Genomic DNA, 27,395 nt, shown 5'->3' with positions numbered 1-27,395 from the left:
CAGAATTGGCCCCCCCCCCCCCCACCCAGAGTGTCAGAATTGCCCCCCCACCAGTGTCAGAATTGGGCCCCCCCCACACCAGTGTCAGAATTGGGCCCCCCCCCACCAGAGTGTCAGAATTGGGCCCCCCCCCCACCCAGAGTGTCAGAATTGGGCCCCCCCCCCACCAGAGTGTCAGAATTGGGCCCCCCCCCCACCAGAGTGTCAGAATTGGGCCCCCCCCCCACCAGAGTGTCAGAATTGGGGCCCCCCCCCCACCAGAGTGTCAGAATTGGGGCCCCCCCCCACCAGAGTGTCAGAATTGGGCCCCCCCCCACCAGAGTGTCAGAATTGCCCCCCCCCACCAGAGTGTCAGAATTGGGCCCCCCCCCACCAGAGTGTCAGAATTGGCCCCCCCACCAGAGTGTCAGAATTGCCCCCCCCCACCAGAGTGTCAGAATTGGCCCCCCCCCCACCAGAGTGTCAGAATTGGGGGCCCCCCCCCCACCAGAGTGTCAGAATTGGGGGCCCCCCCCCACCAGAGTGTCAGAATTGGGGGCCCCCCCCACCAGAGTGTCAGAATTGGGCCCCCCCCCCCACCAGAGTGTCAGAATTGGCCCCCCCCCCCAGAGTGTCAGAATTGCCCCCCCCACCAGTGTCAGAATTGGGCCCCCCCCACACCAGTGTCAGAATTGCCCCCCCCACCAGAGTGTCAGAATTGGGCCCCCCCCCCCCCACCAGAGTGTCAGAATTGGCCCCCCCCCACCAGAGTGTCAGAATTGGGCCCCCCCCCCACCAGAGTGTCAGAATTGCCCCCCCCACCAGAGTGTCAGAATTGGCCCCCCCCCCCCCCACCAGAGTGTCAGAATTGCCCCCCCCCCACCAGAGTCAGAATTGCCCCCCCCCCCCCCCCAGAGTGTCAGAATTGGGGCCCCCCCCCACCAGAGTGTCAGAATTGGGCCCCCCCCACCAGTGTCAGAATTGGGCCCCCCCCCCACCAGAGTGTCAGAATTGGGGCCCCCCCCCCACCAGAGTGTCAGAATTGGGCCCCCCCCCCCCACCAGAGTGTCAGAATTGGGCCCCCCCCCACCAGAGTGTCAGAATTGCCCCCCCCCCCCCCACCAGAGTGTCAGAATTGCCCCCCCCCCCCCGTCAGAAATTGGGCCCCCCCCCCCCCCCCACCAGTGTCAGAATTGGCCCCCCCCCCACCAGTGTGTCAGAATTGCCCCCCCCCCACCAGTGTGTCAGAATTGCCCCCCCCCCAGAGTGTCAGAATTGCCCCCCCCCCCAGAGTGTCAGAATTGCCCCCCCCCCCACCAGAGTGTCAGAATTGGGGCCCCCCCCCCACCAGTGTCAGAATTGGGCCCCCCCCACCAGTGTCAGAATTGGGCCCCCCCCACCAGAGTGTCAGAATTGGGCCCCCCCCCACCAGAGTGTCAGAATTGGGCCCCCCCCCCACCAGAGTGTCAGAATTGGGCCCCCCCCCCACCAGAGTGTCAGAATTGGGCCCCCCCCCCACCAGAGTGTCAGAATTGGGCCCCCCCCCCCACCAGAGTGTCAGAATTGGGCCCCCCCCCCCCCACCAGAGTGTCAGAATTGGGCCCCCCCCCCCACCAGAGTGGTCAGAATTGGGCCGCCCCCCCCCCCCAGAGTGTCAGAGGCCCCCCCCCCCCCCGTGTCAGAGGCCCCCCCCCCCAGAGTGTCAGAGCCCCCCCCCCCCCTCCAGAGTGTCAGATTTGCCCCCCGCAATGTCTCAGTTGCGCTAAAAATTGCAGATTGCCACCATTAGCAGTAAAAACAAGAAAAAGAAAAAAAAAAAAAAATTTAAGAAGTTCCTAAATCTATCCCCTCTTTTGTAGGCACGCTAACTTTTGTGGAAACCAATCAATATACGCTTATTGGGATTTTTTTTTTTAACCAAAACTATGTAGAAGAATATATATTGGACTAGTCTTCTCCCAGGCTGGCACGGTGCGGAGGAATGTAGAAGCCGCGCTACTTTTATCATTGTTTGGAGAGCGTTTCATCTAACGATGTATAGAGAGCGTTCTAATAATCAAAGATTAGATAAACTCCTTACCTAGGCAAACATTGTGGTCGGGGAAAGAGCTGAACAGAGACTTATGTTGGCCGGTAGGTGACTGATGAGGAGGTTTGTATTGGCCGCTGTAAAACTCCATTTTTTTGTGCTATAAAACAAAGAAAAACCCGCAGAGGTGAACAAATACCAGCAAAAGAAAGCTGTGTGTGTGTGTGTGTGTGTGTGTGTTGTGTGGTGTGTGGTGTGTGTGTGGTGTGTGTGTGTGTGGTGGTGTGGGTGTGTGTGTGGTGTGTGTGGGTGTGTGGTGTGTGTGTGGTGTGTGTGTGGTGTGTGGTGTGTGTGTGGGTGTGTGGTGTGTGTGTGGTGTGTGTGTGGTGTGTGTGTGGTGTGTGGTGTGTGTGTGGTGTGTGTGTGGGTGTGTGGTGTGTGTGTGGTGTGTGTGTGGTGTGTGGTGTGTGTGTGGTGTGTGTGTGGGTGTGTGGTGTGTGTGTGGTGTGTGTGTGGTGTGTGGTGTGTGTGTGGTGGTGTGTGGGTGTGTGGTGTGGTGTGTGGTGTGTGGTGTGTGGGTGTGTGTGTGTGTGTGTGGTGTGTGGTGTGTGGTGTGTGTGTGGTGTGTGTGTGGTGTGGTGTGTGGTGTGTGTGTGGTGTGTGTGGTGTGTGTGGTGTGTGTGGTGTGGTGTGTGTGTGGTGTGGTGTGGTGTGTGTGTGTGTGGTGTGGTGTGTGTGTGTGTGTGTGTGTGTGTGTGTGTGGTGTGTGTGGTGTGTGTGTGGTGTGTGTGTGGTGTGTGGTGTGTGTGTGGTGTGTGTGTGGTGTGTGTGTGGTGTGTGGTGTGTGTGTGGTGTGTGTGTGGTGTGTGTGTGTGTGGTGTGTGTGTGTGTGGTGTGTGTGTGTGTGGTGTGTGTGTGGTGTGGTGCGTGTGGTGTGGTGCGTGTGGTGTGTGTGGTGTGTGTGTGGTGTGTGTGGTGTGTGTGTGGTGTGGTGTGGTGTGTGTGTGGTGTGTGTGGTGTGTGTGTGTGTGGTGTGTGTGGTGTGGTGTGTGTGTGGTGTGGTGCGTGTGGTGTGGTGCGTGTGGTGCGTGTGGTGTGTGTGGTGTGTGTGTGGTGTGTGTGGTGTGTGTGTGTGGTGTGTGTGTGGTGTGTGTGGTGTGTGTGTGTGGTGTGTGTGGTGTGTGTGTGTGGTGTGTGTGGTGTGTGTGTGTGGTGTGTGTGTGGTGTGTGTGGTGTGTGTGTGTGGTGTGTGTGTGGTGTGTGTGGTGTGTGTGTGTGGTGTGTGTGTGGTGTGTGTGGTGTGTGTGTGTGGTGTGTGCGTGTGCGTCAATTTGTTTGGGTACAATGTCGCACGACCGTGCAGATAAAGCGACAGTGCCGTAATGCAAAAAAAAATGGCCTGGTCATTAAGGGGGTAAATCCTGCCGGGGCTTGAAGTGGTTAAACACTTTCAGGTCCGCTTGCATCTCATTTTATTCAATATTTAGCAAATGACCCCTCATATGACAAGGAAGACTAAACAAGAGGGCAAAGACAACACATTAAGAGCCCTTGCACACTGGGGCGGGGGGCGGCGTCGGCGGTAAAACGCCGCTATTGTTAGCGGCGTTTTACCGTCGGTATGCGGCCGCTAGCGGGTCGGTTTTACCCCCCGCTAGCGGCCGAGAAAGGGTTAAATACCACCGCAAAGCGCCTCTGCAGAGGCGCTTTGCCGGCGGTATAGCCGTGCCGTCCCATTGATTTCAATGGGCAGGAGCGGTATACACACCGCTCCTTCACCGCTCCGAAGATGCTGCTGGCAGGACTTTTTTTTACAGTCCTGCCAGCGCATTGCTCCAGTGTGCAAGCCCTCGGGGCTTGCACACTGGATACACAGCAGCGGCACTTTCGGGGCGGTGTGCAGGCGCTATTATTAGCGCAATAGCGCCTGCAAACCGCCCCAGTGTGAAAGGGCTCTAACAGTTCCCCAGAACAAGCGATAAGGCCAGTGATCGGAGGACAGCGATGAAAAGGCCGGTGTAGGCACGCCTTGGACAGTTGGTGACGGTTCACATCGACGTGGACACAAAGTTGTGCGACTGACAGCCAACATCCCGCTCTACTTTATTATGGCTTGTGACTCCATTAACAGAAGTCAATGTAAGTTGTGATGAAGTCGCCCAATAGTAGTGCAGGAACCTTCTTCTGAGACGCACCGATGAGAACGGTCCCATTGCCATTAATGGGGTGTGACTTGTCATGCAACTTTGAACTCTAATCGCAGCAGTGTGAGCCGGCATCAAGGGCCAGCTTAACGCGGAGTTCAGGGATATTTTCCACAGGAGACTGGAACTCTCTAAAATAAAAAAAAAAAAAAAAAAAAAAAAAGTACCCTGCCTATCTTAGGACAAATACATTTTTGTTTTTGGGTTTAAATACACCAATCTTCTGGGCACACACGAATGTACAGAAGCTTTTACAGGAAAGGCAATTGTGGCCTTTAACCACTTCCATATCGTGCCTTTTCTGGCACTCCTCTCCTAAAATGTAAAAATCTTTTTTTTTTTTTGCTAGAAAATTACTCAGAACCTGCAAACATGCTTTTAGCAGAGACTCTAGACCAGTGATGGTGAACCTCGGCACCCCAGATGTTTTGGAACTACATTTCCCATGATGCTCATGCACTCTGCAGTGTAGTGGAGCATCATGGGAAATGTAGTTCCAAAACATCTGGGGTGCCGAGGTTCACCATCACTGATCTAGGGAATAAAATGGTGATCATTGCATCTGCTTACATCACATGGTATTTGCGCAGGAATTTTTCAAATGCTTTATTTTTTTTTGCATAATGTTACGCCAAGTAAATCGATATCTACACACTCGTGGAATGGCGCCAAACTTCTGGTACTTAAAATTTTTTTACAGGTTACTATGGCAGTAGTTTAGAAAGGATGAGCGTTTACATCCACTTTAAGATACATTATTAATGTATTTTATTCAGCATGAAATGGAGCTTAGTTATGTAGCACAAGGCTGTATATTCTGCAATATTTACATTTTGTGGTAAACTCATTCAGTGAATACAAGCTGAGATAACATGCACTGCATTGATACATTCACACAATTTCATAGTAACCATGAGATAAAACTAAGCTCAGGAATATTCCTTTATCCCATTGTTTTGCAAATCTATGTACACTACAAACTGTATGATTGAATCAGTTCTGATATCGCTGTTTTACTAACCTGACAGCTTATTATTCTAAATAGGAAACCTTCATTGTTTGTTTGAAAATATAAAGATTCCAACTACCAGCAAGAATAAGTCCTTACATTTAAAGAGCACCTGTCATTTCAGATCTATCATGGCAGCGCCTGTTAGTGGACATCCCCTCACCTGCTGCCGCCACGTCCCTCACCTTGTTGTGTCACTGAGGTATCACCAGCCGTCCCATTAAAGTGAATGGGACTGTCGGAGAGTCAACAAGCGGGTCAGGGGAGGAGCCAACAGCGGGTCAGAGGAGGAGCCAACAGCGGGTCAGAGGAGGAGCCAACAGCGGGTCAGAGGAGGAGCCAACAGCGGGTCAGAGGAGGAGCCAACAGCGGGTCAGAGGAGGAGCCAACAGCGGGTCAGAGGAGGAGCCAACAGCGGGTCAGAGGAGGAGCCAACAGCGGGTCAGAGGAGGAGCCAACAGCGGGTCAGAGGAGGAGCCAACAGCGGGTCAGAGGAGGAGCCAACAGCGGGTCAGAGGAGGAGCCAACAGCGGGTCAGAGATGACAGTTGCTCTTTAAAAAAAAAAAAAAAAAGGATTTAAATCAAATCCACCCCGAGTAATATCCCTGCAATGTACAGAGATCACCCAGAGAGGAAGGTTTTTTTTCTCTCAACAAAAAGTGGAGTGCCTCTTTAATATCTTCAATTAAAATCAGCAAAGTCCGGAGACAAGACGACGTCCCGATGGTAGTTTTTATGTCACAAAAATAAAACTCCACTAAAGCAAAACAATATCTTCACCACAGACATAAAAATAGAAGAAGAGGTTTTTTGAAGCAAGACTGAAACTGTGCTAAACTGATTGAAGGCCGAGAGATAAGACTACATGTTGTGTACAACCCGACACAGGAAGTCAGAGCTTCCAATACGTATTCTATGCAAACAAGTGGTTAACCAACAATGACTATGTGTGAAGAGGAGAGGTGGAAAGAAATGCAGAAGCAAAAGCACAAAATTATCAAAATGAGAACAACATGTCCTCAGATTCACCACTACAACACAGGGCCAAGATAGAGAGCACAGCAAGGACCCAAAACTCATCTCCATACCATCCATCTCCAGCACCAACACTCATCTCCAATCCATACCATCCATCTCCAGCACCCAACACTCCTCTTCAATCCATACCATCCATCTCCAGCACCCAACACTCCTCTCCAATCCATACCATCCATCTCCAGCACCCCTCTCCAATCCATACCATCCATCTCCAGCACCCAACACTCCTCTCCAATCCATACCATCCATCTCCAGCACCCAACACTCCTCTCCAATCCATACCATCCATCTCCAGCACCCAGCACTCCTCTCCAATCCATACCATACCATCCATCTCCAGCACCCAACACTCCTCTCCAATCCATACCATACCATCCATCTCCAGCACCCAACACTCCTCTCCAATCCATACCATCCATCTCCAGCACCCAACACTCCTCTCCAATCCATACCATCCATCTCCAGCACCCAACACTCCATACCATCCATCTCCAGCACCCAACACTTCACTCCACACCATCCATCTACAGCACCCAACTCTCCTCTCCAATCCATACCATCCATCTCCAGCACCCAGCACTCCTCTCCAATCCATACCATCCATCTCCAGCACCCAACACTCCTCTCCAATCCATACCATCCATCTCCAGCACCCAACACTTCACTCCATACCATCCATCTACAGCACCCAACACTCATCTCCTCTCCCATTCATCCACAGCACCCAAGACTCCTCTCCATACCATCCATCTACAGCACCAAACACTCCTCTCCATACCATCCATCTACAGCACCCTACACTCCTCTCCATACATCCATCTACAGCACCCACACTCCTCCCTCTACCATCCATACCATCCATCCTACAGCACTCACCTGGAAACTACACAACCAGAACTAACCGACAACAACATAACTATGCAAAAAAAAAAAAAAAAAAAAAAAAAAAAAAATCCATCCCCTCCTCGAATTCTGCAATTACAACAAAACTTTACCATTCAAGAGAATGGTGGTGTTGGGAACCGCCCTACTCATTTTCCACACTTTAAGGTAAGGTATTAGTGGGCATTTACTTGAAATCCGTCCCCGATCATCTGTATAGCCTAGACCAGGGGTCTCAAACTGGTAGCCCTCCAGTTGTTGCAAATCTACAAGTCCCATGATGCATTGCAAGGTTGACAGTTACAAGCATGACTCCCATAGGCAGAGGCATTATAGGACTTGCAGGTCTGCAAAAGCTGGAGGGCAGCCAGTTTGAGACCCCTGGCCTAGACCAGTGATGGAGAACCTTGGCACCCCAGATGTTTTGGAACTACATTTCCCATGATGCTCAACACTGCAGAGTGCAAGAGCATCATGGGAAATGTAGTTCCAAAACATATGGGGTGCCAAGGTTCACCATCACTGGCCTAGACCAAAAAGGTAGGCAACCTGGGGGCCCTTCAGCTGTTGTGGAACCACATTTCCCATGAGGCATTGCAAGGCTGGCAGCTACAATTACTCCCAAAGGTATTGATGGGACTTGTAGTTCTGTAAAAGCTGGACGTCCCCAGTTTGCCTACCCCTGGTCTAGACGCACCCCCCCCCCCCCCCCAATCTGACCCGCATTTACCATTAAAGAATACGACTGTAAAATAAAAAAAAATTCTGCCACCCCCAGACAGTTCGGCGTGGCGAGACTCTCACTAGGAATAACGTGCCTGGTAAGGCTCTTTATTAGTCACTGGGGAGTCTTCCTCTGGGTAATCACAGGGAATTGAATTAAAGGCATTGAACATCACTTATTCCCTCGTCAAACTGAAATAAAATGGTCTCAAGAGAATACGCAGCAGCTGAGCTAATCTTAAACAGCCAATTGGGTATTGTTTGATGCGCAGAGAGGGGAAAAAAAAAAAAAAAAAAAAAAAAGAAGAAGAGGATGCATCAGTTCGCCAAGACTAAAAATATTTCACATTGTTGACGACAAAACAAATTAACACAGCATATTGGGGGGGGACGACTTTATCATGCGGAATCCAGCACCGCTCTGAGCCCTGCTTCATGGACAGGCCTGCACAGAAAATCGCAGAGATGTCTTCCATTACTATGCAGTAACCAGAGTCTTCCTGAATAAAAAGGATCCTTTCAATCATTCCTGAAGATGACAATGTGCCTTTTAGTAGGAGGTAAATGGGAACGGAAGGTGTTTTTCTGTTTTGTGACTGAGCCATTGTGCAGAAAAGGCTTCTGTAATATATCACTTATCACAAGATAACTTGAATTCAATATCCTCTCGCAGGGAGAGGAGCTGCAAGCAAGCGCTGGGCAGGGGGCTGGCAATGGGTCTGAACAATGTGGGCTTTGTAAATGCACGGGGAGGACTTCATTCACCCCCTTCTCTTAAACCATATCCTGAGTGATATCCTTTTACAGCTGAAGAGAGATTTGGGGGGGGGTGCGGAATGGCTTATTAGAGGAGACCAGCTTAACCATTTCTCCACCTACATCCCAGAGACTGGTGAGCGCCGAGACATTGAGGTCCTCCCAGTAAAGACTGGACCAGAGCGGTGGGAGAGCAGGTGTGACCAAAACCACCAGCTAGTGCACCTCTGTCCCATGCCGCTGCCAGGGCTCATCCTGGTTTAACCACATGCCTACTACAAGGCTCTTCCACCCCCTTCCTGCCCAGGCCAAATTTTCAGCGCGGTCACACTTTGAATGACAATTGCGCAGTCAATGCAACGCTGGTACCCATGTGACATTTTTATTAATTTGTTCACACAAGATTTTTGGTGGTTTTTAATCACCACTGGGGTTTTTTTTGTTAAAAAAAAATAAAAACAAAAACCCAATAAAAAAAAAAAAAAGTTGGTTATAAAATTTTGTGAACAGGCAATTTTTGGAGGACCCCAAACGATGATGATCAGGACCCCCCCAATTATCAGTGTAGTTGTCTTTCACACTTGCTGTTATCGGCTCGCCTCTGACAGCAGGAGGAAAGGAATGCCGATAACTAGCAAGAGTGTGTTCACTAGCATATCGTGGTCAGCTGTGATTGGACACAGCTGATCACGTGGTAAAGAGCCGCTGTGATTGGCTTTTTACCCCAACCTACGATCAAAAGGTCGCAGCGATTACAGAGCACACTGGGTGCGTGCAGTTCTGGGGGGACATCAATAGAAGCCAACCCAGAACTGGACAACCCTTGCTTTAGCTGTCATTCGACTATGGTGCGGTCGGCAAGAGGTTAAAGTTCACCTGTCATAAAGAGAACTGGGTGGGCTGTCATTGAAGACTTCTCCTTTTGAGAACAGTAGTTCCCAGGCTGTTATAATGAAGCTTTGGTTTCAAAAGTTCATTGACTCAGAAAGGTAGATAGAAATTAGGAAGTAAACAGTTCTCATACTATTGCACGCCTGTCCCAGGCCTGGGACTCAAAAATCGCAAAGGCAGACACAGCCAGGCAACTGCTGTTTCAGAAGGTGGTCAGCAATGGCAGTTTTATTCCTTCAATGCAAGATATAGTTTGAGCCGCAGGGGTCTCAAACTGGCGGCCCTCCAGCTGTTGCGAAACTACAAGTCCCATGAGGCATTGCAAGGCTGACAGTTACAAGCATGACTCCTACAGAAAGAGGCATGATGGGACTTGTAGTTTCGCAACAGCTGGAGGGCCACCAGTTTCAGACCCCTGATTTAAAGGTAAATTACCTTAACTGGTAAAAACCAGACAACAAAATATAATTTTTAAATCTAAAAAGTCCTGCATAAGAGCATGTACAAGATACCCATTATTACTGACCACGGAAATCTTAGCCCCTTTGCCAGGATTTATCATTGTGCCCCCGAAAATAGTGAGAATGGGGGTGGTTGTGGGATTGTTGGTGAGCATTGACAGGCTTTTTCTCCTCAATGTAAAAGCATCCCGAACTACCACATGGGAGAAAAAAAAAAAAAAAAAAAAAAAAAAAGGAGCAACTGCAGGTCATCTGCAATGAATTCTGAATGATCTTAGAAGAAAAACGCCAACAAGGTGCTTTTAATGGGCACAGCGGCTGGAGAGAGAGGGAGAGGGAGAGAGAGATCTAACTTTAACCCCTAGGAGTTTTATTTAACCATTTTATTACCTCTGTTGGTTGTAACCTTGCCAACATTTTTTTAAATTTAAAAAGTTAAAGACAAAACTGAGCAATTACATTACCTCAAAACATGAAAGGGGGTCATTATAAAGATTAAAAGAAGAATTGCTATGGTTGTGCTTTATATAAAAAGAATTGGTTTTATAAAAGGAAGTACCGTATTAAGTTGTGTCATAATGCTCTAGAATAGAGAACAATGAGGGAAGATTAAAGTTGGACGTGAAGCCGGTGCTCCCTCCAAAGCCCAGAATGGCGTGCCTGGAGAGCGGAGGTGAAGACGCACGTTATTCATAGCTCACCTTGTTCCACACTTGTCTGCGAGACTTGAGTCAGCAAGCGGTAAATCAAATGGCTGCATTCTAACACTACAATCCCAGCCATGAACCCGCAACCTCTCCTCCGCCTTGTTAAACTGTACCCATCAGACACACTATTGAAAATACGGCACCAAGGATAATAGGCAAGAAAAAGTGACCACTAGTATTAATCTAGTCTATGGAGGATAAAAAAAAAAATAAAAAAATAAAAAAAAATATGCGATGAGGAACCATTCATAATAAAACTAAGACCCCTTTCACACTGGGGCGGTTTGCAGGCAGTATTGCGCTAAAAATACCGCCTGCAAACCGCCCCTAAACAGCCTCCGCTGTTTGTTCAGTGTGAAAGCCCGAGGGCTTTCACACTGAAGCGGTACGCAGGCAGGGCGGTGAAAAAAGTCCTGCAAACCGCTTTTTTGGAGCAGTGAAGGAGCGGTGTATTCACCGCTCCTGCCCATTGAAATCAATACCGCGGCTATAGCCGCGCTGTACGAGGGATTTTAACCCTTTTTCGGCCGCCAGCGGGGGTTAAAACCGCACCGCTAGCGGCCGAATACCGCTGCAAGAAGGACGGTACAGCAGCGCTAAAAATAGCGCTGTTGTACCGCCGACGCCCCCACCGCCCCAGTGTGAAAGTGGCCTAAGCCATGGCAGCTCCACAGCCGCCTTCTGAACTTTCCATGATTTATTGCATGCCTTAAAGCGGAACTTAACCAAAAAGGGAAGTTCTGATCTTTGCCTAGATAATCCGAGCATCCTCTTTTTGTAGCTGCTGACTTTTAATAATCAGACACTCACCTATCCCACGGTCCAGCGATGCAGACGAACGAAGCCCCTCTCCTCTCCCTTTCTGTGGTGCCGGCATTGTAACTGGGCGCTTGGCTGTGGCTGCACAGCCGGGCACGCACTGCGAATGCACGAGCCGGGCAATCTTCTGGGACCTGTGACATGTCCAAGAACATTTCAGGGACGGGGGTGGGGGGTTAGCTGAACTTCCTTCCGGCGCCGCGGAGCCCCGGGAGGAAACGGGAGCTTGATGCCTCTAAAAAGAGGGTATCTGCCCCCACCCCCCAAAAATAACATGCCAAACGTGGCATGTCAGGGGGTCACCTACACTTACAGCAGAAGTTCCTTTTTTGGGTGGAAGTCGGTTTTTTTTTTTTTTTTTTCTCTCAATCACACAGGGTGGGGGGGGGGGGGGGGGGGGAGAAAAAAAAAAAAAAGTCCCCTATGTGATGATTTTTTAGGTAACAGGTTTTCCTTAATGAGACATGCAGAGTCTAAAAGACCCTGCATGTCTCCTCAATGTATTACAATGCAGACTCTGCCCCGGCCCCCCGCGTCATTGAATTTGATTGACAGCAGCAGTAGCCAATGGCTGCGCTGCTATTAATCCATCCAATCAAGAGCGCGTCTGAGGGAAAACGAACGGGCTCAGGCCATTGGGGGGGGGGGGGGGGGGCAGTCAGTGTGTCAGAAGATTTTTCACCTTAATGGATATAATAAATTAAAGAGGGAAAAAACACGAAGGTTTACAACCCTTTTAAAGATCTAAAACGCAAGTCAGAACTTGACTTGGGCTGTCATGCATCGCTCTTTAGTCATTCCAAAAAAATATCTTGTTCCTCTGGGAAGCTTGAGGACCAAATGGAGATGGATATTGGAGATTACATACCAACTCTAGGAAACGAGGTCACAGGTAGTGGAAGAGATCAAAACACAAAATGAAAAATTTAGAAGATCAAAGGGATTGCTATGCAAAGTCTTGTTGGCATCTCATCTGCACATTAAGTCCATTGGTGTGGCTACCAGCTGCTTTATAGTCCACTTGGAACACAAAAAAAAAAAAAAAAAAACACACCACACAGTAAAGGAGGGACACAAAATACAAACACTCAGGAAGTCACACACTTAGGGAACAATGGCTCAATAAATTAAGAGAAGGCAATGTACTTTAAAAATGAAAGAATCTAACTTTTTCTTTTTACTGGTTTGATTGTTTATGAGCAACATTGCCATTATTATTCATCCATTATGGCAGTGAGTATATTTATGCGTATGGGACCCAGACATGATTGCATTTAGCATTTATTTGACCTATGCCTGACTCGGCTTCACACACATGGACAGCACATGCACCCCCTCCTTCTACACAACATCCCAATCCAACATCCTGGCTTTAACGTGATCTGAACAAAAAAAAAAAAAAGAAGTGGCAAGTCTGCGTCTCTAATCCGGGCATCATGAAAGGGCCACGCGGACAGGCCAGCAGAGACATTTGCATGGGATGACGGAAGATAGAACAGCTTTTCCATCTCCACAGCTGCAATCTAAGGGGATCGGCTTTATAACTCATGCTGGTTTAATTAACTATGGATTAGACCTGGTCTTTTCCGATTCCTGTGGTGAAAAGACTCAAAGCCCAAAAAATGTGCGCAGTCTGAACAGAGAGTGCCCAACAAGTGTGTGTGAGTACACCGGGGTTTAAATGGACATGAAATCTGGAGCAATGCTTGGAACAGATTACACAATTTTTTTTAACACTCGTTTAAATTACTTTAATCTTTACAATCCTTGCAGAACAGCAAGAATCCCAGAGGCGTGTATTATCCCAGTAATGATTAGGTAGTGGAGTGACACAAATGCTAGGAGGATGACAGAAATTTGGATGCAATTATACAGAACAAGAATGACTGAAAAACACTTGCCAGAAATGCAGGTTACATGAATTAAGGGCCAAATTAAGGACCGCGGACGGGAAGGAGCCATTTACTTTTTAACTGGTGACATCATACAACCGAGAACAGCCACAAGACCCGGAGCTTTTTTTGTACATTTTTCAGTACACGTAAAAATGTCCGACCACCAGAAAGTCTGGTCTTCAACATGGCGGCCCACCAATGCGCTGTGTGGCAGTGCATTGGAGAAGAGTCTTGCACGTTGCATTGACTTTTAGGTCAATGCCATCCAAACGCAACACCATGGCGTCACATTCTAGAATGCACGTTAGCAGCTTTTGCATTGCAAGAAAAAAAAAAGTGCTAATGTGTCATATTATTCCATTAGGCCCGAGGTTTCGCAACCAGGGTTCCTCCAGAGATTGCTAGGGGACCCCTGAGCAATTTCTTCCTCTCAGATAAGTTCCCACTGGCACAATTGATCCTTTTCGCTATCTGTAAGGTGGCAATTCTTTCCAATGGCCACAAGTTTAAGACGCATTCTCTCCAGGACCATCACACCAAACTAGGGTTTCTCAACCATGGTTCCTCCAGAGGTTGCTAGGGGATCCCTGAGCAATTTCTTCCTCTCAGATAAGTTCCCACTGGCACAATTGATCCTTTTCGCTATCTGTAAGGTGGCAATTCTTTCCAATGGCCACAAGTTTAAGATGCATTCTTTCCAGGACCATCACACCAAAGTAGGGTTTCTCAACCATGGTTCCTCCAGAGGCTCCTTGAGCAATGGCCAATTTGTGCCTCCCCAATAAGTTCCTACTGGCACCATTGATGCTTTTAGTTATCGGTAAGGGGGATAACTTCCCAAAAGGTCACAAGTGTAAGCAGCATTCCTCCCACTGACCATCACACCAATGCAGGGTTCCTCTAGAGGTTCCTTGAGCAATTTCTGCCTCTTAGACAAGTTCCCACTGACACAATTGATATTTTTAGCCATCTGTGAGGGGGTAATTCTTCCCAATGACCACAAGTATAAGGAACACTGACCATCACACTAATATATCATGAGTAGATAGTTTAAGCAGGGGTTCCCTGAGACTGGAAATTTCTTTCAAGGGTTCCTCTGTGTTGAAAAGGTTGAGTAAGGCTGCATTAGACTGTAGAATACTTAATGTCTTTTCAGGAGAAGACGACAGATAGGCAAAACCAGAGAGACAGAGCGGAGCACAAAACTACTTCTGTTCCTCCCCATTTTAAATCAAGTGAATACAGCATTTATCCTTGATAGTCACGGAGACTACAGCTCTTTCTGCTGCTCACTAGGACAGTATACCCACCGAACGGGTCTAATCAGCTGAACGCATACCTTTGCTGCTCCAGCAGTGTGCTTGCAGAGGAAAGTGTCCCGTACTAATTATAGAGAGCAGTGTTGGAGCCTAGGTGAAGAGTTGTTACAAACAGGCCTTGTGCCATCCAGAATCCTAACAAGGCTCGGTCTGTAAGATATACCCTCTGCAGGCCAGTAAAGTAAACAAGGCTGCTGCTCAATTGGTAGGTTTGGAATTCACATTTTGCCTTTTCCTCCACATTTAATCCCCGAGACACCAATACATGAAGCTCCTCACTCTGTGCCGGACTTTTCAATGACTCCTTTAGGACAGAAGTCAAAATGTTTTCTTTAGAGTACCAAATGTACAAATTAAAAGAAAAATACGAACGTCCAACGCATAATGCCAACAAATCTCAAAACACGAGATTGGTAACTTCAGAGGCGCCTTAAAAGCGGTTCTTCAGTCATCTTTTGAAAAATGAAAAAAAGCCAGCGGCTACAAAAATTGTAGCTGAATAAAAAAAATAAATAATAATAAAGTAGACACCCGTGTCATGATCCAGCGCTGTCCTCACCGGCTTCGGTCCCTGGCATACCAACTGGGCAGCCGGCTGTGCGTTTGCCACTTCACTGCACATGCGCGAGCCGCGCAGTATCCGAATGGCCCCCCAGCTTTCTGTGATGTGTCCCAGAAGGCAGCAGGGAAAAGAGGGGGATTGAACATGCGCTTGGGTTGCCATGGAAGTAAGGGAGCAGGTTTCCTGTCAAAACTCTCCCCCTCAAAAATAAATGTGCCAAATGTCAAGGTGGGGGGAGAAGAACAGAACCACCCCTTTTGGGTGAAGTTCTGCTTTCAAAGAAAAAAAAGGGATGCTGGTTGGGGGGGGGGGAGCCAAGTTCACCTTTTGCACTGTTACACCTGTATTTTGCCCTCATTCACATCAGTGCAGCTTTGAAAATCGCACTACTTCAGCGCAATTCTGAAGCCACAGATCAGTGTGATTTGCACCTCCCATTTCATTGCGACTTCAATTAACAGAAGTTAATGCAAGTCGCAATGAAATCCTCTCTCCCAACCCCCCCCTCCAAAAAAAGTGGGGTGCAACCTGTCATGCGATTTTGAACTGTCAAATCGCATGATGAATCACACCAGTGTGAACCAGGGCTAAGGGAGTAACCTGGTGCAAATGCCCCCCCCTGCACCCACAAAACCAACAACCACCACCATCACAGAAGTTGGGGTTTCTCCCCCACCCTGACAGCAACCAGCTCTGAGAACCAAGTGATCAGCGGCCTTTGATCGCTCGAGTCTCAGTTTTAGAGCCGGCGGGGGACAGATGCAGCATCAGACCTGCATCCACCTAGGTAAGTACGATTCTTCTTCTTCAAAAAAAAAAAAATCCAATACTTCTCTTTAAGGGGTTGTAACGGTTTGTTAAAAAAAAAATAAAAAAACAAAAAAATACAAACAAACACACGTGTTATACTTCCCTCCTCTTTGCAAGAGTTTTGCACAGAGCAGCCCCAATACTCTTCTGGGGTCCCCCAGCGGCACTCCTCCCCACATCGAGTGCCCCCTCCAAAAGGGAACACTCATGCGGGCGTGCTTCCGTCCATTGACACAGGCAGGACTCGGGCCCTGCCCAACCGCCCTGTCACTGGATTTGATTGACAGCAACGGGAGCCAATAGCTGCGCTGCCATCAATCTATCATATGAAGACCTGAGACAGCGGCTGGAGCAGGTGTGCTTGTCCCTGAAAATGGAACGATCGGGTTCAGGTAAGTAAAGAGGGGCTCTGGGGGACTGCTGCACTACAGGTTTTCAACCCCTTTAAGCCTCTTCTGCTACAGTACCAGATGGACTTGGGAGTTCCTAACGAACGAGTGCGGTAATCAGCGCACAATCATAATCTATTGAATCTTCCTCTAGCTTTCTAATGGAAAGCCCATACAGGAGGTGCGGGAAGCACCTTGATAGTAAGTGCGATGCTTTGTGAGATCCTGTAATAAATTCTTCTTTTTTCTTGCTAAAACACATGCATTTATTATTACTATTTTTTTTTTTTTGCCCAAAGATGAACCAAGCCTTTAAAAGCTGGCTGATCTTTCATTGTGCCAACAAATAAAAAAAAAAAGACCTCTCCAACAAACCCGCCCACCAATCCTGCTGCATGGTTTTAGCCATGTTGGATTCGGTCAGGACATTTGTGGCGCATATTATAGTTCTAATGCACTCCCAGGACTAGCGAATGCTTGGTGCTCAGAGAGCATTTAGTCACTTCTAAAAACAGGTTTGGTTTTTTTTGCAGCAAGGGTTAATGGCAATCCTAGGCTGTACAAAAACCTCCCAGCACTGCTTATCTTTAAAGCCTCAAAACTCCAGAACCTTTATGGGCAGACACTGGCAGGGCCCCCTGAACACATGCTTAAAGGCTTTTACTCTCCAGAGTGTTAAGATGATAATCTCCACCTTCCTGACAATATGTGGCCAGTATATTTTTTTTTTCCCCAGGCTTCTGCAGACGGACACAAGACAGGTCCCTTCTGCCACACCGGGGGTTTGCCTAATCTGAAGATTTGGGGAAGTGAGTGCGGACAAGAAGCTTCCTCGGGTGACGTCAGACTGGCACTAAGCTGGCCCTAGTTCCTTCAATCAACTTGTGACCCCAGAGGTCATGCACACCGCCAACAGTAAGCAGGCGTGGGGTGACTCCAGCAACACATAGGAAATACTGCAATAGACTGCTAGTGAAAAAGAAGTAGTGATTCAAAGAAGTGGAGGAAATGTACTGTTTCCTATATGAGTAATGCAGGAGGTCGGAGACGAGGATTAGTGTCTACCCTAAAATGTAGAACTTTTGTCATACAGTATGTGTAATGAAGGAAGGACCCGACGCTGGATGTGGCAACCAACTGGATTATTGCTTTTGTCTTTGAATGCCAAACAGAAAAAAAAAGATTTAGGCTAGTGTCTAAACTTCTCTCCATTTTATGTGCAGGTAAACCAAGCTTCAGGGAGAAAAAAAAAAAAAATTTGACTCAACCGCTTGCAAATCTTTTGTTGTATCAACCAGAAAGAAAAATCATATTGCCTTCCGACACCGACCATATAAAACTTATATACGGCAGCAAGGTGGCTCTCCTGTGCCCGATCATGTACCAAGTAGGCGATCCACCACTTGCGGGTAGAGGCCAACCCGGCTATGCTGTGATTGCACGGATCAGATGCCGGCCGATCAGCGGGTGCCGGCCAATGGATGTCTGCCGGCACCCACCAATCGTCAGGAAGACACAGGACAGAGAGCCCTGCCTAGGCAGAGCTCCGCGATGTCAGTGGGGCAAAGTAATGGATTTTCTTTCCCCGTAAAAGCATGGGATAAAACCCATCACTTCCCTTAGTAAAAGCACCTCACAGTACACAAAAGCACTGGTTAGGCACAGTTATGCTTAATCTACAAAAGGAATAACTTGACAGATAGAAACGGACGTTTAAAAAAAAAAAAATCTCGTTTTGCAAGCTTTTTCTTCCCTTCGCATACTCAAAAATAAAAAAAAAACGCCTGTAAACGAAACGCGGCTAAACGCAAGTTACCGCCTTTACAAGCGTTTGGTGTCTCAAATGCCTCTGAACATCCAAGTGAATCCATTTTTTTTGCTTTCGAAAAAATGATTTTAAACTCAACTGCCTAGAAACGACCATAAACGACTCTGTGTACACGTACTGAAAAGATAGAGGAGAGTTCAGGGGCAGCAAAAAACAAAAACAAAAAAAAAAAAAAAAAAAACGAAAACTTTCAACTGCCCCTAAATGTTGTCTGTTTACCAGCAACAGTGTACATGAAGCCCCAACCCTTTGACTGCCCTAGATGTTTAACCCCTTCCCTGCCAGTTTCATTAGTACAGTGACAGTACATTTTTTTAGCACTGATCACCATATTAGTGTCACTGGTTCTTACAAAGTGTCAGTGCCAGATTGTCCGTAGCAATATTGCAGGCCCGCTATAAACTGTAAAACCAAAATTCCAGTACATAACCCATAGTTTGTAGAAACTAACTTTTTAAACCAATCAATATACGCTTAGAGACCTTTTTTTTTTTTTTTTTTACCAAAAATATGTAGCAGAATACATATAGGCCTAAATTAAAGAAATTTGGTTTTACAGCAGAAACTAAAACATTGGGATCAGATAGATTATATATATATATATATATATATATATATATATATATATATATATATATATATATATATATATATATATATATATATATATATATATATATATATATATATATATATATATATATATATATATATATTTGTTAATAAAAAAACCTGCAGTGGTGATCAAAAAACACCAAAAAAGCTCCATTTGTGGTGGGAAAGGAAAAAAAAAACAAAAAAAACAAACATACATATTTGGTTACAAGGTTGCATGACCGCTCAATCATCAAAGTAACGCAGTGCCGTATCGCAAAAAATGGCCTGGTCACGAAGGGGGGGGGGGGGTCTTCTGGAGGTCAAGTGATTAAAATCAAAACAAAATGAAAAAACAGCTTTACTGTAAATGGGAATGAAGAGTATAAGACACCGTCTTCTCTGCAGTATAAGGGGTGGCTCACACCAACAGTGCAGTGGCTGGCGTACGTTACGATCGGCTGTGATCAATGCAGTAATGTTGGATTTTTTATTTTTTGAAATAGACCGACATCTCAAAGTTCAATCGTTGGCCCTGCAGTGTGTGGCAGTTTGCCAAAAAATAAAACCTGCATGCAGTACTTTTCCAGCGCATTGTGCCCGTGGGTATGAACTGGGCACAAGACATTCTGCCTTGTCCATGTGGTGGGACTACAACGGAATAACCGCCCAACGCAGTCCAAATTTTCCTCGTACGATTCCAGATCGTACGATTTTCGGTCAGTATAGTTGTCATCCGACAATTCAATTTTGTTACTTTATTTAGCTATTCAATTCCTACTTGCGACTATTAAGCGATATCGGTCGTACGATATTCAGATTGTGTGTACAGGCCATAATCCTGTAAAGTATAAACTCAGTATACATACCTTTTCTGAAGCCAATCTGACCCGATCCCACACTGAGCCGTCAGCGGTGGCTTTGCTGTAGAGGTGGGTGCAGAGGGCACAGCCGACAACGGAAGCGCCATAGCAAGTATGGGTGACGTCACTTCCCATTCATTTCGAAGCCGTTATCGGCCATGTCCTCTGCAGAGCTTCCCCCGCTGGGGACCGGACCTGATCGACTTCAGAAAAAAGGTATGTATACCGGATTTCTTCTTTATAGGGTTAGATAGGATAGTGTTAGATCGTGGATGTCTGTAGATGTAGCAATTTTACTCTTAGGCTGGACTTCTCCTTTTAAAGGATATACCATTAATCATTCATGCGTATCTTCATTAAAGAGATTTCATTGCTCTTGGAAAACTTTGCAGGCACTCGAGAGGAAAAAAACATTAGTGCACCTTTCCCAGCAGAGTGATGAGAGATTAGCCTTTGCTGACCTTATCGAAAATGACGTTTAATCCACTGCGCTCCTTATCCCCTTCCATGCCGAGAAGTGTGCCACGTGGTTAGAAAGCCATTCAGTACAGACAGAGGAATCGGAATCGGCGGGGTTAATGAGCGAGAGCAACGAGGCAGAAAACAGCCAAGGAGGAGGAAAGTCTAACTGGTCAGATTCTACTGACAGCTAATAAAACACCCGAGAGAGTTTTCATTATACATGGTTAACGTCTAGATCTGCTCTACCGTTACCTTTAACACCAAGGTATTGATATTTCATATAGGAGCCAAACATTCGAGTGAAAACACAGAATTGTTCCCCAACACACCTGGCAATCTGCATTACTTGGGAGATGAAAGATGCAAAACGCCATATAGAGAGACCACTATGTACAAAGTGCCGAACCTCCCAATCAGTTGGTCCTGCAAGGTTTGTTCTTCTCGAATATAAACATGCCTGTGCTGGCCATGCGTTGGGTCAGAGAACGCACCACCAGCAGGTCCCTCCGCTAGAAAGGAGGCAAGTTTTCTTACTGCTATAGACAATGATCCAATGCACATGCAGCAAGGCCGGCCCTGCATTAACCGATTTTCTTTTCTTCAACTACGGGTTGCAGCAGCCGCACCCCCCCCCCCCCCAAATACTTAAGATGAGCCCCATCTCGATCCAGCACAAGAGGCTGGGCTGGCTGTGACAGCAGCAGGTGCCATTGGCTCCCGGAGAGACACAGGCGGCTTGGCTCAGGTGATCCCATAGCAAGCTGCTGTGCTGTGGGGGCACTCGGGGGAGAGGCCAAAATGCGTTAGCAAGATGTGCGTGATTAGACCCCATTCACCCTGGTGCGCCTATTCTGTACTATTCCAGGGCAATAAAAAGCTCATGAAAACTATTCCCCATTAAATCCTATGCAACACTGCATGTGCACTATGCTAAAACACAGCATGCTGCATCTTTAGTGCAACTTTTCTGAAGTGCACCTTCCATTGTAAGTCAATCAGAACGTACCAAACGCAGATCAGTGTGAAAAGGTCTTTAGGCCTGGTTCACATCAGGTGCTGTAGAACAGCACTGGGCGGCTATTCCAGTACAAAATGGGTGCACAGGTTCGAACTCACACTGTCTGCATTCAGATCCGTGCACCCATTCCTGCACAAATTAAATTGTGACATGTCTTTATGGACCTTGCTTTGTGCACTGGTGCGCAGTCATGTTGGAACAGGAAGGATCCATCCCCAAACTGTTCCCACAAAGTTGGGAACGTGAAATTGTCCAAAATGTCTTGGTATGCTGACGCCTTAAGAGTTCCCTTCATTGGAACTAAGGGGCCAAGCCCAACCCCTGAAAAAAACAACCCCACACCATAGTGTCCCCTCCAGTGCTCAAAGCAAGGTCCATAAAGACCTGGATGAGCGAGTTTGGGGTGGAGGAACTTGACTGGCCTCAACCCGATAAAAATCCTTTGGGATGAATTAGAGCGGAGACTGTTAGCCAGGCCTTCTTGTCCAACATCAGTGCGTGACCTCACAAATGTGCTTCTGGAAGAATGGTCAAACATTCCCATAGACACACTCCTAAACCTTGTGGACAGCCTTCCCTGAAGAGTTGAAGCGGTTATAGCTGCAAAGGGCGGGGCCAACTCAATATTGAACCCTACAGATTAAGACACCATTAAAGACCATGTGGTGTAAAGGCTTGTGTCCCAATACTTTTGACAATCTAGTGTATCTAGATCAAAAAAAGATCTTTCCAGATATGAGATTTTTTTTTTTTTTTTTTACAGAGATTACAGTGGCAAGTCTCTACTATCCTACCTAAAGGCCAGCTGGCCATCTCCATAGAAGCCAAACTTGCACACTTTTCGCCGAGCCATAAAACCCTTATGTAGTGTAAAAATGTAACTCGCGAACGTTGCCCTCAGTCTGGAAACCGCACACAGAGCTCTAATTAGCTGCCTACAGCAGTAAGTCTCTTTATCCTTATGAGAGGATTTGTTCGTTCTCAGTGGAAAGGATGAGCCATCTTCATATCTTATTCATTTCCTGCAGACTGGACTGGAAACAATGTCACAAGATATCAGTGTCTAAAAGTGCAGATAGGTGAGCGCCTAACCAGAGCCGCTTGTCAAATGACCCAATGTAATAGCTTGTGAATGCGGGAAAAAAAAAAAAAAAAAAATAAGGGCTTGGGGAGATTAAACCTTCCGGTGACCTCTAAGCACTTGGAGTGATTTGAATTTCTAAGTGATTAAACAGTATTAAGTACCCACTTTCACAATCCATACTGACATCACAGCCTTTCTTCTGTAAATAAATGACGGTAAATGTTGAAGGTCACACCCATAATCACAAAAGCTCAAACCTATTCTGCTTAGGTAGGAGATGATGAAAAACATTCACACTTCAAAATGTTCCTTTCCGCATTTCTAACCGTCAGAGATTATCTGTGTTGCTGCCCTGGGCTTTCATCTGACATCTGCGCCATTTCAGGAGCTCGGGGTGTACATTCCCGTATTTGCTCAATAGATCAGCAGAAGATCTGCAGAGTAAATCCCAGTGACAAAAAAAAAAAAAAAAAAAAAAACGTATGGCCAGTTCTCTGCTGGGTGTAAAATATAAAAGTCTCAAAGTGTTCTTCTAGGATTTGATTTCTAAAAACATTAAAAGTGGAGATCCAGTGATTTGTGTGTTTATTAAAAGTCAGCCGCTAAAAAAAGCGTATCTTCTGACATTTAATAGACACTCACCAGCAATGCCGGCTGCCCGAACCCTCGCTTCTCTCCCTCACCCCTCCCTGGCATTACAAGTGTGGGCACCCGGGTGTCACAGCTTGCGGTTTCACAGCCGGGCATGCACTGCGCCGCCTCAGTGGCCGGGCAATCTTCTGGGACCTGTGAGGTGTCCCAGAAGATTGCGGGGGGGGGGGGGGGGGGGGAGGAGAAGAACTACCACTCAGACCGCCTAGGCGAAAGTAGGAGCTGGGTACTTGTCAAAACTAGGTACCCACAACCCCCCCCCCAAAAAATAATGACATGCCAAATGTGTCATAGTAGGGGGGTGAGGAGTGCTTAAAGCAGAGGTTCACACAAAAATTGAACCTCCACTTTTTGTAACCCTCCCCCCCTCCGGTGTCACATTTGGCACCTTTCAGGGGGGAGGGGGTGCAGATACCGGTATTTGCACCCACTTCCGGGCGTAAACTCCCACGGGAGTCCACGCCACTTCCCGTCCCCTCGTGCGGTCTGCTGGGACACACACAGGTCCCAGAGACAGCAGGGACCGTTCTGATCGCGCAGCGCGACTCTCACATACGCAGTAGGGAACCGGGAAGTGAAGCCACAAGGCTTCATTTCCTGATCCCCTTCCAGAAGATGGCGGCGGAAGCCCCCGAGAGCTGATCGACGGTTCGGCCTCAGGTGCCGACATCGCTGGACCCGGAGACAGGTAAGTGTCCTTATTTTAAAAGTCAGCAGCTGCAGTATTTGTAGCTAGGTTTTCTTATTTTTTTTTTTACACAGGCTGAAACTCCACTTTAAAAAGTGTTACTAAACCCAGGACCCTGCATTCACTATATATGGTCCCCCACAGAACATGGAAATGCAATCATTTTAGTAAACAAACTGCTAAATACATTTTCTCATCAGCAGTATATAGCAGTCTTGTGACTTCTATCAGTGTCTGGTTAAAACTTGGAGTTTTCATTCTCCTCTGACTGTCCTAAGACTGCAGGACCCCTGACCCTCTCTCTGGACAGTGCCGATTGGCCCTGTGCTGATCACATGCACCCTCCCATAAAAAAGGTTCACTTGCTTTTCAAATTTTAGGTACTCTGCAGTCAGAGCATGCACAGCACCAACGTTCTAGAACCACCAAACCTAGCATGTTTTTTATAACGTCCGGCATCATCACTTACCTCATAAGACCAAACGCACTGCACTCCGGCAAACCTCCGAACACATCTGCCAATTTCGACATCCTCGTGGGTGGTATAAATGGATCGGAGACACTCCCCAATGTGTGGAACCATCCTCCGCAGGACCTCTCTGCTCATAATCACCCCAGGACCGCCCATGCAAAAGTTTTCACCCGGCTCCAAGGCCAGTTTGCCCATCTCCTCCGTAGTGCCCAGGCCAGTCTGCCCCAAGAACAAAGGCTCGCTGCTGTTAAGGTTGCGCAGGAAGCTTTCTAGGCGTTCGGCTTTGATATAGACGTCGTCGTCCGCTCTCATGAACCACTCGTACTGATCCAGATAGTGATCGTGCATATACTTCAACATCATGAAGGATTTCTTTTGGGGTGGATAGGAGTCGTCTACACCTTGGAGCGCTATAATAGGAATTGGTATGGATGTGTCTGAGCCCTCGCTTGAGAAGAACTCCACTTTTCCAGGGATGGACTGCGACCAGGTTCTAAAAGATAAAAACGTATCGGATTTAGAACATACATCCAGAAGGAGGAGAGCGCCATCAGTAAAACTTTATGCAGAGTCAAGATTTTAACCACTTCTGTGCACTTTTACCCCCTTCCTGCCCAAGTAATTTTTCTCCTTCACTGATGAGGCGGCACTGGTGATCAGTGCCCTGATTAGCAGTATAGATGTCCCGTGTGGATTTGCCAGTTATCTCTCCTCTTGCGCTTCCAGTGTGAGAGGATCGCCGATAACCGGAAACTCCTGTTTACATTGTGATCTGCTGTGATTGGACACAGCAGATCATGTGGTAAAGAGCTGAGTCCGGAGGCAGCGATCACAGATCACTGCCAATACGTGCCACGGGGGGGCGCGCAGACAGCACGAGTACGTCACGACGGCCTCCCAGCAAAATGCGACTGCGCTGTAGCCGTCATTCGGCTAAAGCGCAGCCAGGGAAAAAAAAAAAAAAAAAAAAAAAAAAAAAAAAAAAAGGATGACCTTAACCACCTGCCGCCCACCATATAACAAAATGACGTCAGCAAAGTGGTTGCGCTATCCTCACCGGATACCAAGCCGCTGCGCGCCCCCGGAGGCGCGCATCTCGTCGATCATTGTTGCGGAGTGTCAGTTTGACACACCGCAACTACGATCTAGGTAAAGAGTCTGAAAGACTCTTTACCACGTGATCAGCCGTGTCCAATCGCGGCTGATCATGATGTAAAAAGGAAGAGCCGTTGATCAGCTTTCCCTCACTCGCGTCTGAGAGATGCAAGTAGAGGAGAGCCGATCGGCTGCTCTCCTGACAGTGGGGGGGGGGGTCTGTGCTGATTATTAGCGCAGCCCCCCCCTCGGATGCCCACCCAGGACCACCAGGGATGGCCACCACACTGGAACACCAGGGAAATGCCAATCAGTGCCAAAGAAAATTGCCTGCCATTGCCAGTGATGCCCATCAGTTAAGTCAGTGCCAGCCATCAGTGCCCAGCAGTGCAGCCTTTCAGTGCCCATCACTGCCACCTATGAGCGCCCATCAGTGCCGCCGAAAACGTACTTATTTACAAAAATTTATAACAAAAACAAAGAAAAACTTTTTTTTCTTCAAAATTTTCGGTCTTTTAATTCGTTTAGCAAAAAATAAAAACTGCAGAGGTGTCCAAATACCACCAAAAGAAAGCTCTATTTGTGGGAACAAAATGATAAAAATTTAGTTTGGGTACAATGTAGCATGACCGCGCATTTAAAAAGGGACAGCGCTGAAAGCTGAAAATTGGCTTGGGCAGGAAGGTGCGAAAATGCCCGGTAATGAAGTAGTTAAAGTGAACTTACACTGGACCCCCCCAAAGGGACGCCACTTCACCAGTCCAGGGATTTCAAATCCCTGCAGCTTAAGATCCTATCCGTACCCCTCAGCATGCACAGACAAAAGGCATTCTAATTGGTCAGCTCCGTCAGAGGGCACTGACCAATCAAAATCCGTCTAGCCCGTCCTGTCAGTGCTGCAAGGAAAGAAAGCCAGGAGGATCTCAAATCCCTGGCCTGGAGAAGCAGCGTCCTGGTGCCTTTGGTGCCTGACAGCGGGGGATCGCGGGACACTGGTACCAGGGAGGGATGGGGCCCAGGTCTCTGGATCGACACGAGTACGCACTATAGAGGGATATGCTTTGTTCATATTTCATGTCAGGTTTACAACCACTTTAATGCCAACCAAGGCCATTTCAGTTTGAAGCCAGGAGGGAAAGTGTTAAACCTAAGCTACATATTAAAGGATAGGTTCATCTTTAGAACATGTTCTCCTACCCCCCCCCCCCCCCCATTTATGGTGCGCCGTGTTCTAGCATATCCTCTCCACCCCATGACAGTAGGTGGAGAGGAGGTGGAGACCAGTGCAATTTGTTATGCGATGTCACACAATTGCACGAGCTGCATACTGGTGTTTTTTTTCCCACCTTACCTAAAAAAAAAACAAAAACAACAACAAAAAAAAAAAAAAAAAAAAACCATTCTACCTTTACAACCACTTTAGATTAACTGTGCAGTAGGCATGAGCTTGTCCGCCATCTTTCCTGGGCCATATAATGTCAATGGGGTCACAAATTTTGTTTTCCCCCATAAACCTTTTGACCAGAATCCAAATGATGATTCAATGTCTGTCACCTTCTCGTGAAAAACGGCAAATATTTTTTTTTTTTCACAGCTGAACGATGGCCTACATATGGCGGGCCTCCTGCGGCATTAGTCACCAATGTATAGAAGTACGTAACATATCAGGAACTTTACTCTGCAGCCACTAGACCCAGGAACAAAAATGGAGCTCTTTACCTTACATGTCATAAGACCTTTTCTTGCATTTACAAACTGGCATGCATGACCGCATCGCACTAAGACTGCACAATGCAAGGTCAGCCTTGGGATTGGGAGCCAGTTTAGGAACGCATAGGCCTAGAGTTGTCCAGGAGGGGGGATGGAACGCGCTTGTACTACCTGAAAAGCTCGCTCTTCAAGTTAAAAATTGTTATAGAAACAACATTCTTCAAAGGCCAAAACATTAACAAAATAGTCACATTATGTAAAAGTGCTAACAGAGACTTGTCACATTAAATGCAAACCATAATATAGCATCCAGGCATGAGCCGAGATAATGAAATTGTATTAAAGGAGAAGTACAGGAAAGCTGGTTTGGGTGTACTTCTGTGGATCGCAGGAGTGCAGTTTGTTCTGCACTCCTGTGACCAGTTTTCAGCAGACAGCGGGCTGAAGCAGGCTGTC

The 27,395-nt window shown here is 47.3% G+C and overlaps 1 protein-coding gene across 1 annotated transcript in view; it reads right to left on the bottom strand.

Moving 5' to 3' along the window:
* The window catches only part of CHSY1 (chondroitin sulfate synthase 1), a 71,790-nt gene that overhangs the window by 38,318 nt on the left and 6,077 nt on the right, over window positions 1–27,395 (bottom strand). Inside the window, exon 2 of the mRNA XM_073618357.1 lies at window positions 24,132–24,627. Within this exon, the coding sequence (XP_073474458.1) occupies window positions 24,132–24,627 (496 nt within the window). The remainder of the gene's footprint in view (window positions 1–24,131; window positions 24,628–27,395) is intronic.

The sequence above is a fragment of the Aquarana catesbeiana genome, linkage group LG03, assembly GCF_042186555.1.
Source record: "Aquarana catesbeiana isolate 2022-GZ linkage group LG03, ASM4218655v1, whole genome shotgun sequence".
Taxonomy (NCBI): Eukaryota; Metazoa; Chordata; class Amphibia; order Anura; family Ranidae; genus Aquarana; species Aquarana catesbeiana.
The sequence above is the reverse complement of the archived record's forward strand: the minus strand, read 5'-3'. Positions and strand labels throughout refer to the sequence as shown.